The 17811-nt window shown below is 39.4% G+C and overlaps 1 protein-coding gene across 1 annotated transcript in view; it reads left to right on the top strand.

The window, feature by feature from the left end:
- The window catches only part of C1H3orf20 (chromosome 1 C3orf20 homolog), a 103139-nt gene that overhangs the window by 55587 nt on the left and 29741 nt on the right, over positions 1 to 17811 (top strand). The window contains exons 12-15 of the mRNA XM_044001448.1: positions 6182 to 6302; positions 7232 to 7463; positions 8944 to 9256; positions 15622 to 15729. Coding sequence (XP_043857383.1) covers positions 6182 to 6302; positions 7232 to 7463; positions 8944 to 9256; positions 15622 to 15729 — 774 coding nt within the window. The remainder of the gene's footprint in view (positions 1 to 6181; positions 6303 to 7231; positions 7464 to 8943; positions 9257 to 15621; positions 15730 to 17811) is intronic.

The following is a 17811-nucleotide window of genomic DNA, read 5'->3' on the forward strand; positions in this document are numbered from 1 at the left end:
ATGATTAACACATTGGGGGAAATTACCACTTCATATTGGAATTTGTGACAATAACTATGAAAGCCAGGAAATGTTTGACAAATACTCTAGAGTTTGGAAGAGCAGTCTCCAAATGATTTAGAGCAAATATAAATAGTTTCACAACTATTTCTATAGAAATAGTTTCACAACTAAATTTCTATAGAGAAGAGTCAACCTATGAAGGATAGGAATCTCAGAATTTCAGATGAAGAAAATTCTGAAGACACCCCCCAAATAATTTTGAAGAGGAGGAAAATGGGTAGTTTTCTACAGAGACCAATGTGGATGCACAAAGTGCTCATCAACCAACTGGGATTTTAAAAAGATTTTTATAGAAAATGGAAGCAAGGTGAGGAAATGAAAGATGAATACAAAAATGTCAAAGCTCTTTAAGAGTTGTCAGAAGCACTGAAGGTCAGAATGAGATGGTGTTCTGGTTTTCAAAAAAGAAAAAGGAAGAAAACAGATTCTGCGAATGATAGGATAGTGAATTTGGCTCTGAATCCTGGAAAAATTCTATAATGACTTACCTAAGGGCTGATTAGTGAGCATCTAGGAAAGGAAACAATGGACACAAAAAGTCAGTGTAGCTTCTTCAAGTGCAGATTATTGTCCCTTTTTATGTGGTTACTAGACTGATAGATCTGGAAAAGCTGTCAATTTCACTAAAGTATTTGACAAATTTAGTCATGTTATTCTTGTGGACAGGATGGAAATGGATGGTCTAGATGGTCCTACCAAAGGGATGATTTAAAACTATTTTAATTACTGGTACCAAAGAAAATGGCTATAGGTTGATGTCAACTTAGAAGGAAGTATTTATTGAAGTGTCCAAGGGATAGTCCTTATCATCTTTCAATACATTTTTTTTCCTTTTTTTCTTCTTTTTTTTTTGGCAGGGCAATGAGGGTTAAGTGACTTGCCCATGGTCACGCAGCTAGTATGTGTCAAGTGTCTGAGGCCAGATTTGAACTCAAGACCTCCTGAATCCAGGGCCAGTGCTCTACCCACTGGGCCACCTAGCTGCCCCCAATACATATTTTAAAATTAAATGAGTCATTCTTTCAGAAAACATCAAATATCTGCTACATGTGAAACAGCATGCTAGGTGCTATAAAAATACTTAAACCTCCATATTTACATGTCACCTTAAATTTTTCCAGCTCCCTGGTCTTAAAGCATTTTCTATAATTCATGCTCTTTTTTTTTCCGGAAGGGGACTATTGTTCTATAGAAACAGAGAAGATTAGCCCACTTAGCAGTGTCAGGGATTCACCAAGGAATTCAACTATAGTGTGAATTCAGGGATTGTCTCTGGAACCCAACCTCATTTTCATCCAGCACCATGGGCTAAGGGAGATTAAACAGATGTACTGAAAATAAATCAATAATGGCAACTTATAGTAAGACCTGCAAAGAAGAGGTAGTATGCTACAGTGGAAAAAAAATTAAGTAATCAACAAGCATATATAAGATGCCTACTATGTGCCAACTGCTAGGGTTATAAAGACAAAAACAAAATGATCCCTGCACTGGGGCAACTAGGTAGCACAGTGGATACAGCACTGGCCCTGAAGTCAGGAGGACCTGAGTTCAAATCCAGCCTCAGACACTTGACGCTTACTAGCTGTGTGACCCTGGGCAAGTCACTTAACCCCAATTGCCTTGCCAAAAAAAAAATGATCCCTGCACTGGAGGAGGTCACAGTCTCTTTGGTATCAATTTCCTTATCTACAGAATAAGAAAGTTGGAGTATTGATCTCTGGGGTACCTTCCAGCTCAAAATCTATGAAAGATGTCCATTCCCTTTGACTCAAGTATCTTATTTCTGGGACTATATGCCTTGATATTGTTCTGGGGGAGAAGGGATGAAGAACTCTCTCTGCTTAAGTAGTCATAGCATCATTATTCATAATAGTGAAACAAAATTTAAAAACAAAACCTGGCAAACAGATGATATGTCAGATATGCAGAGTGAGTAATTTTTTGCATAGCCTACATTATTTTTAGCCATTTATCCCTCAGTAGAAGGTAAACTTCTTGAAGGCAGGGACTATGTAGCTTTTGTGTTTGGATTCCCAGCATCCATCACAACACTAATACATATTAGGAGCTTAACATAGTAGGGGCTTAATTGTTGTTGTTTGTCCATCATTCTCAAAGAGGACCATGACATCGGGGTAATGTCATGACTTGCAGTGAATTGGATTTTTTTAACTGAAAGAGGGCTATGCAAAGTCACTAGCTTCACTCTCTTCTCCAGAGTCATCTGGGTCCAGTGGCAAATTTTCATTAGGACAACTGGACGTTTGAGGAAATTGGGGTTAAGTAACTTACCAAGGGTCACACAGGTAGTAAGTGTCTGAGGTGAAATTTGAACTCAGACCCTTGACTGCAGGGCCAGCACTCTATCCACGGCATTACCTACCTTCCCCTAGGGGCTTAATAAATTTTAGATTGATTGAGTGAATAAGCATCCCAAGAGCCCCAGGAATTGAAGTGCCTCCTCAGACCACCAGCCTTGCTTGCAACCCCGCTACTGAAGTCATCATCCAGTGTAGTGTTCCTTGTGCAGTTGCTACCTGTTCATTGCTTCTGTAGCTTCTGAAGCCCCCAGTGCCTCACAGACACCTGTACTTAGTATCTGGAAAAGGAAGTCTTCATCAAGTCTTGATACTGTCAAATGTTTCAGCATCAGAAATTGATGTGGTCTTACCAGGAACCATAACATTAACAAGAAGTTGCATCACTTAACTGCTTTGCTGCTGCACCCTAAGGACCATGGGTCCTTTCCATCTGACCTGCAGTTGAAACTTCCAATTGTTTTGTTTCCCCCATTAGTATGTGAGCTCCTTGAGAGCTGAGATGGTCTTCCTTTCCTATTTGTATCCCCAGTGCTTAACACAGTGCTTTGCATATAGTAAGCACTTAATAAATGACTTTTTATTCATTCATTTATTTGTGAAGATGATAGCGACAAGCTTCAGACATATATACAGAAGAAAAAGAATTCCTAAGGGGACATGGTAGCAAAGAGTATGTTTTTCTTACTATCTTATTAGAATGGACACAATGCATACTCATTATACATTAAAAGTAATAGAAGTTTATGGTTTCATATACAAAACTTTCTTATTTCCATTTGTTTATCTGAACATTTGTTTTTGTTCATGGTTATTTGCATTTAGAATAATATTCTTCTAAAATCCTGCAGCCCAGATGAAGCATGCATCTGGCAATGAAGGGTTTAGATAGGGATAGAAAGTAAAATTGCTATTTTATTGGTTAGATAATTTCCAGGTAAGAAAACTCCCTCTACTTAATAGAGACCAGTACTTTCTCTTTGATCTTATTAGAGGGTTGCCAATTTCTCTGAGAGGTTAAGTGACTTCCTCAGGGTGAGGGGCTAGACTTGAACCCAAGGTCTTCCTGGCTTCAAGGTTGGTTTTCTAACCATTACCAACACACTTTCTCTTTAGGATCTAAAATTGCCTGTGATTCTCCTCTCCAAAACCCAGTCACCCTGGGAGACCTGCTCACTAGAGGACAGGGGCATATTGTCCCTTCTTCTTAGTCACTTCTTGTTGTTATTGCTTGTCCTTCATTCTCAAAGAGGACCATGACACCAGGGTGATTTTATGACTTGCAGTGAATTGGGATTTAAGTGAGGCAGGGCTGTGCAAGGTCACCAACCTAACTCTCTCCTTCAGAGCCATCTGGGTCCAGTGGCAAGATATATATTAGGAGAACTGGAGATGGCCTCAGATGTTTAAGGCAATTGGAGTTAAGTGACTTGTCCAGGGTTACATAGCTAGTAAGTGTCTGAGGTGAAATTTGAACTCAGATCCTCCCAACTTCAGGGCCAGTGCTCTATTCACTGTACCACCTAGTTGCTGTCTTTCTTCTTCTCAGAAGCTGAGGTAGGGTGATGGAATTGGAAACTAAAAAATCTCTTCCTAAAGAATGAGTGGGTCAAACAACAACTCATAGAAATAGTCAGTAACTTCATCCAAGACAATGACAATAATTAGACAACATATGCTTTATATCTCTAAATGCCTACATGAATAAAATAGAGAAAGAGGAGATCAATGAATTGGGTATGCAATTAAAAAAGCTAGAAAAAGAACAAATTAAAAATCCCCAATTAAACACCAAATTGGAATTTCTGAAAATTAAAGGTGAGATTAATAAAATCATAAGAAAGAAAACTAAAGAATTAGTAAATAAAGCTAAGATTTGGTTCTATGAAAAAAACACAATAAAATAGATGAACCTTTGGTTAATCTGATTTTTAAAAAGAAAGAAGAAAACCAGGAATAATTAGGCCCTATTTTGCCCAACTGTATGCCAATAAATTTGACAATCTAAATGAAATGGATGAATATTTACAAAAATATAAACTACCCAGATTAACAGAAGAGGAAAAAAAATCCTTAAATATGCCCGTTTCAGAAAAAGAAATTGAACAAGCCATCAATGAACTCCTTAAGAAAAAATCTCCAGGGACAGATGGGTTTACAAGTGAATTTTACCAAACATTTAAAGAACAATTAATTCAATACTACACAACCTGCTTGGAAAAATAGGTGAAGGAGTTTTACCAAATTCCTTTTATGACACAAATATGGTGTTAATACCTAAACCAGGCAAAGCCAAAAACAGAGAAAGAAAATTATAGACCAATTTCCCTAATTAATATAAATGCAAAATCTTAATTAAAATATTAGCAAGGAGATTACAGTAATTCATCACCCGGATAATACACTACGACCAGGTGGGATTTATACCAGCAATACAGGGCTGGTTTAACATTAGGAAAACTGTCAACATAATTAACCACATCAATAACAAAACCAACCAAAATTGTATGATTATCTCAATAGATGCAGAGAAAGCTTTTGGCAAAATACAGCACTCATTCCAATTAAAAACACTAGGGGGCAGCTAGGTGGCGCAGTGGATGGAGTACCGGCCCTGGAGTCAGGAGTACCTGAGTTCAGGTCCGGCCTCAGACACATAACACTTACTAGCTGTGTGACCCTGGGCAAGTCACTTAACCCCATTTGCCTCACTAAAAAAAAAAAACAAAAAAACAAAAAAACACTAGAGATGGGGCAGCTAGGTGGCACAGTGGATAAAGCACCAGCTCTGGATTCAGGAGGACCTGAGTTCAAATCCGGCCTCAAACACTTGACACTTACTCGCTGTGTGACCCTGGGCAAGTCACTTAACCCTCATTGCCCCGCAAAAAACCAAACAAACAGAAAACACTAGAGAGCATAGGAATAAGTGGAGCTTTCCTTGAAATAATAAGCAATATCTACCTAAAACCATCAGCAAACATTATATGTAATGGGGATAAGTTGGAGGCATTCCCAATAAGATCAGGGGTGAAATAAGAATGTCCATTATCACCTCTATTATTTAATATTATACTAGAAATGGTAACTTTAGCAATAAGAAAAGAAAAAGGAATTAAAGGAATCAGAATAGGTAAGGAGGAAACAAAACTATCACTCTTTGCAGATGATATGATGGTATACTTAGAGAATCCTAGAGAATTAACTAAAAAACTACTTGAAACAATTAACAACTTTAGCAGATTTGCAAATTATAAAATAAATTCACACAAATTATCAGCATTTCTATACATGACCATCAAAGTTCAGCAATAAGAGATAGAAAGAGAAATTCCATTTAAAGTAACTGTAGACAATATAAAATACTTGGAAGTCCACCTGCCAAGACAAACCAGGAACTCTATGAACACAATTACAAAATACTTTTCACACAAATAAAATCAGATATAAATAATTGGAAAAATACCAATTGTTCATGGATATAATAAAATATAATAAAAATGACAATTCTACTAAATTAATTTATTTATCCAGTGCCATACCAATCAGACTACCTAAAAATTATTTTATAGAGCTAGAAAAATAATAACAAAATTCATCTCAAAGAACAGAGGTAGGGGGATGAATCTTTGAGAATAGGGCAAACAACATTAAGAGGAAATGTTCATCACCGTGAACCCTTGTCAATGTGCCTCTGGTTTCCCTGCATCACAGAGTAGTTCAGGTTTTCTACAAGTAAGGATGAGTTGCTGCTCTTGGCTAACAATGACTGCATTTCCCCCTCTTGGTCTTTCAAGTACCCTTTCAGAAGCAGTGCTGAGGAGAGAACATCCAAGATGATCCGGGCACTGGTTGAGATTAAGAAGCGCTTTCAGAAGACGGTGTCTCAGTTTATGAATTCTGTTTTGCTGTCAGCAGGTGAATATCAGGGGACAAGAGGGGTGAAGAAGCCTGACAGGCAGGTTCTCTTGAACTTGGAGCACTCCCTTCCCTGTGGGTTTTCTGTAATTTGTAAAATGCATCTCGACCTTTAACTATGTTGACCAGTTCTTAATTTTCCATCCCCAAAGTCCATCCCTGCTCATCCCTAGTACTGGCTCAAATGTTCTTATGCCTCTTCAATTCATAATTACTTTTGAGACTTCTAGGGCCATGCCTCCACATCCCCATACAATAAGGTAAGTCTTAAAAACAAGGAAATTAGACAGCTACTTACATGGTACGGGTTAGAAGATGCCAGATAGGAATTCCCTGACTCCAAATATATTCTATAGATTCACATCTTAACATGGTTCACATAAGATGATAGAGTGAAATCTGAAAGGGACCGTAGATGCCATCTAGTCAGCTCCATTTTACAGACAAGGAAACTGAGGCTCAAAGAAAAGCGACTTGCCCAAAATCACATCAAAAGCAAAAATCAAAGGTCGGATTTAAATCTAAGTCTTCTAACTCCAAATTCATAATTCTTTCCATGGTGCTACAGTGGTGCCTTAGCATCTATAATTAAAACTCCATTTGTTTGAATCTTGGCCTATTTAGGGTCTCAAAGGGCCTAGCTTCTTAAACTGTGGGTCACAACCCCATATGGGGTTGCATAGCTGAATCCTGGGGTCATGAAAAATTTGGCAATGGTAAAAGGTTATGTATACCTATTTTATATACCTATAAATCCACAGTTGCATAATTTCTTGGGTGAAAATGGGTCATGAGTGGCAAAAGTTTAAGAGGCCCTGGTCTAGTCAAGTCTGCCAGACTGAGTGGAGGATAGGGATTGGGCAGAAAAGCAGTGGGAGATAAGATCAGCCTGACTCATGATGACCTTATATATTGGGCTCTACTCACAGGCCTCCTCACAATAGACTATCCAGTGAAGGATGAAATAGACCTCTGTCGGTTCAGGAAGAAATCACCATCCATTCTACAGTGGATCCCGCAGTCCACATCAGAGTCACTTCCTCGTACTCGTTCAGCGTTACACACTTCGTCCATGGCTGAGTCATTTCGGGATGATTCTTCCTCAGCAGTCATGGGCGGTCCTAAAAAGGGTGTCAGAATCTCAGCCAAAGTCCCTGACAGGTGGGTTTAAACACACCCTTGCTACTGAAATACTCTGGGACCCGTGCACACAAAACCCCTGTCCATTGACTCAAGGCCCATCCAAATTCCAAAACCCATCCAGAGCCATTTACAAGCTGGTCATCCAGCTCTGAATTCTAGACACTACATTTTTAACCTGCATTCCTACTGTGGGAGCCTTCTAGGCCACCCCATGGGCCAGTCTCTCCATCCTCCTGACTCTTATCCTTCTATAAGGCCAGAAACACTCACCGGCACTTGGGACTATTTTGCCCCATGTTATAATGAGCTCATTTTATCTATCCATCCATTCAACAAACAGTCAAACACCCACTGTGTAAAAAACCTAAGAAATATACTGAGATCTATAGTACAGACTCCCCATCTTATGATTTTGCTCTTTATTATTGGTTCTGTTCTCCATCTATCCATGGACAAATTGGAGAGAAGTATTGCCAGGATGTTGAAGGGCCTTGAGATCATGTCAGATAAGGATCAGTCCAAGAAAATGGGAACGAATAAAGGGAAGGCATGAGGAGTTTACAGGAAGAGGGAATGATAGGTGTCAGCTAGCATTTGCATAACACTTTGTGATTGGCAAAGTACTTTACCCTGGAAGGTAGGTGCTATTATTATTTTTTTTTAATTTTAGCAGGGCAATGGGGGTTAAGTGACTTGCCCAGGGTCACACAGCTAGTAAGTGTCTGAGGCCGGATTTGAACTCAGGTACTCCTGAATTCAGGGCCGGTGCTTTATCCACTGCGCCACCTAGCTGCCCCCCGTGGTAGGTGCTATTATGATGCCCACTTTAAAGATGAGGAAACAAAACAATCTTAACAAAAAGTTAAGTGACTTGCCCAGGGTCACACACAGGTCATAAGTGTCTTGAGTTCGGATTTGCACTCTGGTCTTCCTAACTTAAGGTCCAACACTGCATATCTACTGCCTCACCTAGCTGCCTCAGTACTTCAACTATTTTTACATACTTAAAGGATACTTATATGGAAAAGGGACTGCTCTTGTTCTAATTGGGCCAGAGGGAAGAATTAGGAGCAATGATGAGTAGAAGTTTCAAAGGTAGACATGTCAACTTGATAGATCAAGTAAATGGGATATCCTAACAATTAGGGTTATCCAAAAAGTAGAATAAGCTTCTGGGTGTCCTGATTAGACTTTAGTAAAGGAGAGGGCAAGGAGGAGCGAACCCCCAGAACCCTTGTGTTACAGAATCATTGAAATAATTGTTTTAGAGCTGGAAGGGACCTTAGGGGCCATTCAGTCTAACCTTTTTATTTTCCAGCAAGGAAACTGAGGCAGGAAGAGACTAAATGTCTTGTCTAGGTTTCCGCAGCTAAACAATGTGAAGCAGTTTTGAAGCTAAGTCTTCCTCACTCCACCTTTTAGGGAACGCTGGGATTGGGTATTTCAAATTCCCCCCTTCTCATTCTGGGGGGTGCGGGGAGGGGTTTCTGCCTCACAGGTCCAAATCGACAGGCGTGCCGGACCCGAGGTCCTCCAACACCTGGGCTTTCGCTCTTGCTGACTGTCCCCTGATGCTCCGGAAGCTACTACTCAAACAGGACACTACCTTTGGCTGCAGATGTCTGGTGAAAAGCCCTGCAGTCACAGACCTGGAGTTTGAACGGTTTATCTCAGCTCCCAGGGACCCCAGTCAAATCCTGGTACTCTATGTGATGACTAGCCAGAGTTCCACCAACGCAAGCCATCTGGAGTGGATCCTGGACACACTCTATATGCACAATCAGTGCGGCCGGCCCTCCCCTTGCATTCAGGTAAGCCTGGTGCTTTCCATCATCATCAGGCCCAGGCCAGGCAGGTTAAGAATAGGCCCAGAGCTAGCCCTAAGTGTGGATGGAACTGATGGACAGACAGCTAAGGGATAAAATGTCAGGGTTGCCAAGAAGCCTCCATGCCATGTGGTTGAAATCCCATCGTTAGTTACCCTGTGCTTGAAGCATTGAAGGTTCTTCTTTTCTGACCATCTTTACTTGTATTTTTTTAATATCTCCCACATTTCCCACCCCCTTGCCAGGAGCTCCCCCTTATAAAAAAACAATAAAGGGGAAAACTAGCCTACACATTTAAAAATTCTGACATACCCACAGTCCTCTACCTCTTCATAGCAGGGTCGGGGCGGGGGGGTACTACTGCAGGCCACTTTGGACATGAAAATGTGCCAACCTGATTGGGTGACTGCTGAGCCATTTGATCAGTACACTGGTTTCCTCAGATGAGTTGCCACTGACATAGGTCAGGTAGCTTTGGACAGGGTTTGGGGGAATTGAGAGAGGCGGGTGGGGGTTGTGGAGAAGGGAGTAGATCAGAAAAGATTCATTGCACTAACTCCTGCTTGGAAAATTCAAGAGGGACACCTCGAGGGGATCTCTGAATCAAGGGGAAGTATCAGGGCCCTCCCCAGATATCAGAAGAAAGCCCCCTTAGAATATAGAATGTCAGAAGCCTATGATCTCAAAAAAGAAAAACAACACCAAAAAGAATAGAAATAGTATGGTTCGATCTGCATCCTGATTCAACAGTTCTTTTTTTCTGGATTTGGAGAGCATTTTCCATCATGAGTCCTTTGGAACTATTTTGAACCATTGTATTGCTGAGAAGAATCAAGTCTATCACAGTCGATCAACACACAATGTTGTTGATACTGGGTACAATGTTCTCCTGGTTCTGCTCATCTCACTCATCATCAGTTCATGCAAGTCCTTCCAGGTTTCTCTGAAATCTGCCTGCTCATCATTTCCTACAGCACAATAGTATTCTATTACATTCATATACCACAACTTGTTCAGCCATACCCCAATTGGTGGGCAACCCCTCAATTTCTACTTCCTTGCCAACACAAAAAGAGCAGCTCTAAATAATTTTGCACATGTGGCTCCTTTTCCCTTTTTTATGATCTCTTTGGGAAAAAGACCTAATAGTGGTATTGCTGGGTCAAAGGATATGCAAAGCTTTATAGCCCTTTGGGCATAGTTCAAAACTGCTCTCCAGAATGGTTGGATCAGTTCACAGCTCCACCAACAACGCATTAGTGTTCCAATTTTTCCACAGCTTCTCCAACATTTATTATTTTCCTTTTTTATCATATTAGCCAATCTGATAGGTGTCATGTGGTACCTCAGAGTTGTTTTAATTTGCATTTCCCTAACCAATAGTGATTTAGAGAATTTTTTCATATAGCAATAGATAGCTTTGATTTCTTCATCAGAAAATTGCCTGTTCATATCCTTTGACCATTTCTCAATTGGGCAATGACTTACATTCTTATAAATGTGATTTAGTTCCTGATATATTTTAGAAATGAGGTCTTTATTAGAAGTACTGGCTATAAAAATTATTTCCCAGTTTTCTGCCTCCCTTCTAATTTTGGATGCATTGGATCTGTTTGTACAAAACCTTTTTAATTTAATGTAATCAAAATCATCCATTTTGCATTTCATAATATTCTCTATCTCTTGTTTGGTCATAAACTGTTCTCTTTTCCAAAGATCTGAGAGATAAACTATTATTTCCTCTCCTAATTTACCTATGGTATCACCTTTTATGTCTAAATTATGTACCCATTTTGACCTTATTTTAGTATAAGGTGTAAGATGTGGGTCTATGCCTAATTTCTGCCATACTATCTTCCAGTTCTCCCAGCAGTTTTTGCCAAATACTGAGTTCCTATACCAGAAGCTGGAATCTTTGGATTTATCAAACAGTACATTACTAAAGTAATTTACTACTGTGTCTCCTATGCCTAACCTATTCCATTGATTCTCCACTCTATTTCTTAGCCAGTACTAGATAGTTTTGATGACTGCCGCTTCAGATTTGATACAGCTGGCCCACCTTCCTGGGCATTTTTTCATTATTTCCCTTGATATTCTTGACCTTTTCTTTTTCCAGATGAATTTTGTTATTATTTTTCTAGCTCTATAAAATAATTTTAGGTAGTCTGATTGGTATGGCCCTGAATAAATAAATTAATTTAGGTAGAATTGTCATTTTATTATATTAGCTCAACCTATCCTTGAACAATTGATATATTCCCAATTATTTAGATCTGATTTGATTTGTGTGAAAAGTATTTTGTAATTGTGTTCATAGAGTTCCTGGGTTTGTCTTGGCAAGTAGACTCCCACGTATTTTATATTGTCTACTGTTGCTTTAAATGGAATTTCTATTTCTATCTCTTGCTGCTAGACTTTGTTAGTCATATATAGAAATGTTGATGATTTATGTGGATTTATTTTATATCCTGCTACTTTGCTAAAGTTGTTCATTGTTTCAAGTAATTTTTAAGTTGATTCTCTAGGATTCTCTAAGTATAACATGTCATCTGCAAAGAGTGATAGTTTTGTTTCCTCCTTGCCTATTCTAATTCCTTTAATTTCTTTTTCTCTGATTGCTAAAGCTAATATTTCTAGTACAATATTAAATAATAGAGGTGATAATGGACATCCCTGTTTCACCCCTGATCTTATTGGGAATGCCTCTAACTTATCTTCATTACATATAATGCTTCCTAATGGTTTTAGGTAGATACTACTTATTATTTTAAAGAAAGTACCACCTATTCCTAAGCTCTCTAGTGTTTTTATTAGGAATGGGTGCTGTATTTTGTCAAAAGCTTTCTCTGCATCTATTGAAATAATCATATGATTTTGGTTAGTTTTCTTATTGATGTGGTTGATTATGTTAATGGTTTTCCTAATGTTGAACTAGCCCTGCATTCCTGGTATAAACTCCACTTAGTCATAGTGTATTATCCTGGTGATCACTTGCTATAATCTCCTTGATAATATCTTATTTAAGATTTTTGCATCAATATTCATTAGGTAAATTGGTCTATAATTTTCTTTCTCTGTTTTGGTTCTCCCTGGTTTTAGTATCAACACCATATTTGTGTCATAAAAGGAATTTGGTAGAACTCCTTCACCTATTTTTCCAAAGAATTTGAGTAATATTGGAATTAATTGTTCTTTAAATGTTTGGTAGAATTCACATCTGGCCCCGGAGATTTTTTCTTAAGAAGTTCAATAATAACTTGTTCAATTTATTTTTCTGATATAGGCTTATTTAAGGATTTTATTTCCTCTTCAGTTAACCTGGGAAGTTTGTATTTTTGTAAATATTTATCCACTTCATTTAGATTGTCAATTTTATTGGCATACAGTTGTACAAAATAGTTTTTAATTATTGCTTTAATTTGTACTTCATTGGTGGTAAAAATCAATCCTTTCATCTTTGATACTGGTAATTTGGTTTTCTTATTTCTTTTTTTAATCAAATTAACCAATGGTTTATATATTTTATTGTTGTTGTTTTTTTCATAAAACAAGCTCTTAGTTTTATTGATTAATTCTATAGTTTTCTTGCTTTCAGTTTATTAATTTCTCCTTTAATTTTCAGGATTTCTAATTTAGCATTTACCTGGGGATTTTTAATTTGTTCTTTTTCTAGCTTTTTAAGTTTCATTCCCAATTCATTGACCTCTCCTTTCTCTTTTTTATTGATGTAAGCATTTAGAGATATAAAATTTCTCCTAAGCACTGCTTTGGCTGCATCCCATAGATTTTGGTATGTTGTCTCATTATTGTCATTGTCTTGGATGAAGTTATTGATTGTTTCTATGATTTGTTTTTTGACCCACTCATTCTTTAGAATGAAATTATTTAGTTTCCAATTAAGTTTCAGTCTACCTTTCCATGGCTCTTTATTACATGTTATTTTATTGCATCATGATCTGATAAGGATGCATTTACTATTTCTGCCTTTCTACATTTGACTATGAGGGTTTTGTGCCCTAATACATGGTCAGTTTTTGAATATGTGCCATGTACTGCTGAGAAAAAGGTCTATTACTTTCTATCCTCATTCAGTTTTCTCCAGACATCTATCATATCTAACTTTTCTAACATTCTATTCACATCTTTCACTTCTTTCTTATTTATTTTGTGGTGAGATTTATATAATTCTGAGAGGGGAAGATTCAGATCCCCCACTAATATAGTTTTGCTGTCTATTTCCTCTTGTAACTCATTTAACTTCTCTTCTAAGAATTTGGATGCTATACCACTTGGGACATCCATGTTTAGTATTGATATCACTTCATTATCTATAGTACCTTTTAGCAAGATCTAGTTTCCCTCCTTATCTCTTTTAATTAGGTCTATTTTTGCCTCAGCTTTGTCTGAGATAAGGATTGCTACCCCTGCTTTTTTTTTACTTCAGCTGAAGCATAATATATCCTGCTCCAACCTTTTACCTTTACTCTGTGTGTCTCTCTCTGCTTCAAATGTGTTTCTTGTAAACAGCATATTGTAGGATTCTGGTTTTTAATTCACTCTGCTATTTGCTTCCGTTTTATGGCAGAGTTCATCCCATTCATATTCACAGTTATTATTACTAGCTGTCTATTTCCCTCCATTCTATTTACCCCCTTTGTATTTTTCCCTCTTCTTTCCCCCTATTCCTCCTCACCAAACTTTTGCTTCTTACCCCTGCTTCCCCAATGTGACCTCTATTTTATCAGCCCCCCTCCCTTTTCTTTACCATTTTCTCCCCTGCTTCTGCCCTCCCTTCTATCAGTCCCCCCTTTTCCCCTTTCCCTTTTACTTCCCTAAAGAATATGCTGTTTCTTTATCCAAATGACCGTATATGTTATTCCCTCTTTGAATCAAATCTAATGAGAGTAAGGTTGAAACAATGTTCACCCCTCCCTTATTTCCCTCTATTGTAATAGGTATTTTGCACCTCTTCATATGATGTAATTCACCCCATTCCACCTCCCCTTTCCTCTGGAACCATTTTCATTTCACTGGAGACTAGGAATATCTGCAACTATATACAGATGTAAAAGAGTTCTCATACATTGTGACTTCCTGTTCTTGTTCATTATTTAGTTTAGCCCCATTTCCCCATAGATGCTAAAATGTAAAACCATCAGTACATGTCAACAAACATTTATTAAATGCCTACTACTAATGTTCTAGGTGCTGTGCTATGCACTAGGGATAAAAACAACAGGCATAAGAGAGCCCCTGCCCTCAAAGAGCTTCCAATCTAATGAGAGTTGTTGGCTTAATAAAGCTAACTAGAGTGGACTCAGGGTAAAAGAAGGGAAGAGAGAAACAAATTGGCCCAGAAACAAAGCTTTAACTAGGGTAGGACAATTGGGTTTCAGCCCTGGGTGCCAGATTTAGAGGATGTAGTAATCCTTTGTTTTTTCATATGCAAAATGAGGTAAGAATCTATGACACCTAAGGTCCCTTTTAACTCTCAGTCCAGGATCATGAGAGAGATCCCTTGAGGAGTAGCAAGAATAATTAAACTAGGCAGCCACCAGATTGCAGACTGGGTTGGGGCTCTCCTCTTACCCCGTCCTGCACCCCCACCCACACCAAACCAAGAACCATTTTGTGCAGCTCGTAGTGAGATGTCTATGATATTTATTATCAGTACAAAAATTCCTCCCATAGTCCCTCTATGACTGCAAATTACAACCACCCCTTCAGCTTACTTGAGGATTCACTTGGTTGGTGGCCAATCTTATGGCAAGGACCACTGCCCATCCCAACCTTGCCTAGACTGGCCTTACTTAGATAGCAGACATCCAATTCATTGCCAGTCAGACTTGTAGTTGGTAGGACTTGCTGGAGGCTGTGCTCCCCTGGTATAGCCTTGGAGAGCTCACCTCTATGCCATGATGAGTCATCAGTACAGGACTTCCCCTTCCCTTCCTCCATACCATAGGCTCCGTTAGAAGAAACTGGTGGAAATCCCATCTTCCTATATTCATGCCAGGCTCAGAAGAGTCCCAAGTGATTTTTCCTGAAGAAGTCTCCTCTAAATGAGTTTTAGAGAATGACTGGGATTTTCTGATTGCTCAGTATGCCTCGTGTCAAAGTATCTCCTTTATAATAATAGGACCATAGGTTTAGAGCTAGAAGGGACCTCACTTTACAGATGGGGGAGCTGAGTCACAGAAAGATTAAGTGACTTGCCTAAGGTTATATGGCTAGCATTTAAAGTGCCCTTTTCTCTTTAACTGATTTTGACTCATTTATCAGGACTTCTAAGGAAGTCTACTTCGCCCTGTGAGGATAAACAAACTGCCATTTCTATGTCTTTGCAGTGTCGGCGTGACCCTTACCGCCTGCTTCGGTATAATATCCATGGTGCCCTACAGGAAGATCCACCACTGTTGGTACAGAAGTATGATGTCATGCCTGGAATGGTTCTGGTGAGTCTAGGGCAACAGCCAACCTTTGAAAGAGGGAAGTTTTGTCATAGATGGATGGATGGATGGATGGATGGATGGATGGATGGATGGATGGATGGATGGATGACTAAAGCCCTTATTAATTGCTTAGTGTGTGCAAAGCAGGGAGAATACAAATAGAAAAGCAGAAGCAGTCCCTGCTCTCTGGGAGCTCACATTCTAATGGGGACAACAACGCACATGGAAGGTTTTAGCTGCAGGTCGGATGTAAAGGTCCCATGGTTCTTAGGGTACAGCAGAAAAGCAGGTGGTCATGCTTCTCCTTTAATGTCATTTCCACTGACAAAATCATGTCAGTTTCTCATGTTGAACCATTAGACACGGGGGCTGAAAGCACGGCTATTCCAAATGATCATGGATTCATGGTCCTGCTCTGTCTCCATCAGAGATTGAGAGAAAATGGTAGTCACGGTAGTGATGACGATTTGACTTGCCCCACATGCTCCTTTCTATAGCTCAGGATGCCTTGCTGCTTTAGCTGGGTTGGCTTGTCTTCCCTGTTGAAAGCTGTTGATCAGCAGTTGGTAGGGATGACCAGTCTCTTCTCCACAGGAGTTGCTTCCCTGGATGATGGCAATGAGGGCTTCCTTGGAAGCAGGTCCACTAGTCTGGGGAATGGGGGTGGGGTGCTGATCTCCCTGTTAGTGGCAGCTAGATAGCAATCGTTGCTGGTGGTGATGTGGAAGTAGGCCCCCTCTCCACAGTAACTTCTCCCCTCAATGATGGTTGAAGGTAAGGGGGTTGGGTTAGAAGCAGATCTGGTGTTTAAAAGGTAATGAGATGGCTCAGTAGGTAGATTATTCAGCCTGGAATGAGGAACACCTGAGTCCAAATCAGCCTCAGACACCTACAAGCTGTGTGACCCTGGGCAAATAACTAAACAAGCAGGGGATTGCCTTAGTTTCCTCATAATGGGGATAATAATAGCATCTTCTTTCCAGGGTTGCAGTGAGGACCAAATGAAATGATATTTCATTTTCACTAAATAATAATAACTAGCATTCATATAGCACCTACTATGTTCTGGGCACTGAGCTAAGAAAGCTTTTTACAAGTATTATCAAGACTTCTAGGTGGTGCAGTGGACAGAGCACCTGAGTTTGAATCTCACCTCAGACACTTATTAGCTGTGTGACCCTGGGCAAGTCACTTAATCGCAATTTCCTTAAAACATCCAGGGCCATCTCCAGTCATCCTGATGTATATCTTGCCACTGGACCCGGGTGGCTCTGGAGGAGAGAATGAGGCTGGTGACTTTACACAGCCCTCCCTCACTTCCATCCAATTTGCTGAGACCATGACATCATCTTCCAATGGCATGGTCCTCTTTGAGAATGAAGAACAAACAACAACAACAACAACAACAACAAATATTATCTCATTTGGTCCTCCCAACAAACCTGGGAAGTAGGTGCACTTAGCATAGTGCATAGTACATAGTAGGTGCTAATTAAATGCTTCTTTGCTCTCTTCCTATTTAACCTGGGCAAGTCATTTGATCTCTCTGTGATTTGGCTTCCTCACCTCCAAAATGGAGGAGTTGGATTCAGTAGCCTCTAAGGTGCCTTTTAGCTCTGTCTCTGAATCAGTGAAGCTATGGTTTTCTTTTTAACTCAAACACCTTCAGTTTCTTTAGCTGTCCTTCATATGTCAGTTTCCAGTGATCAGCCACCATTGCATAGGACCCAGTTGATCAATATCCCTTTTAAAGTGTGACTTGGGGCAGCTAGGTGGCGCAGTGGATAAAGCACTGGCCCTGGATTCTGGAGGACCTGGGTTCATGTCCGACCTCAAACACTTGAAGCTTCCTGGCTGTGTGACCTCAAGCAAGTTACTTAACCCTCATTGCCCAGCAAATAATAATAATAATAATAATAATAATAATAATTTTAATTTAAAAATAATAATAAAGTGTGACTCATAGGATACAGTTCCAGTTATGGGGTCAGGGTCCTCACCTGTGTACCCCTAAAATCCAAGTCCTTTGTGAGTGAAGGGGTTCCCACTTCTGAGCAGTTTTAGGTATATGGATGGCATTTAATA

This window comes from Dromiciops gliroides, chromosome 1 (assembly GCF_019393635.1).
Source record: "Dromiciops gliroides isolate mDroGli1 chromosome 1, mDroGli1.pri, whole genome shotgun sequence".
NCBI lineage: Eukaryota > Metazoa > Chordata > Mammalia > Microbiotheria > Microbiotheriidae > Dromiciops > Dromiciops gliroides.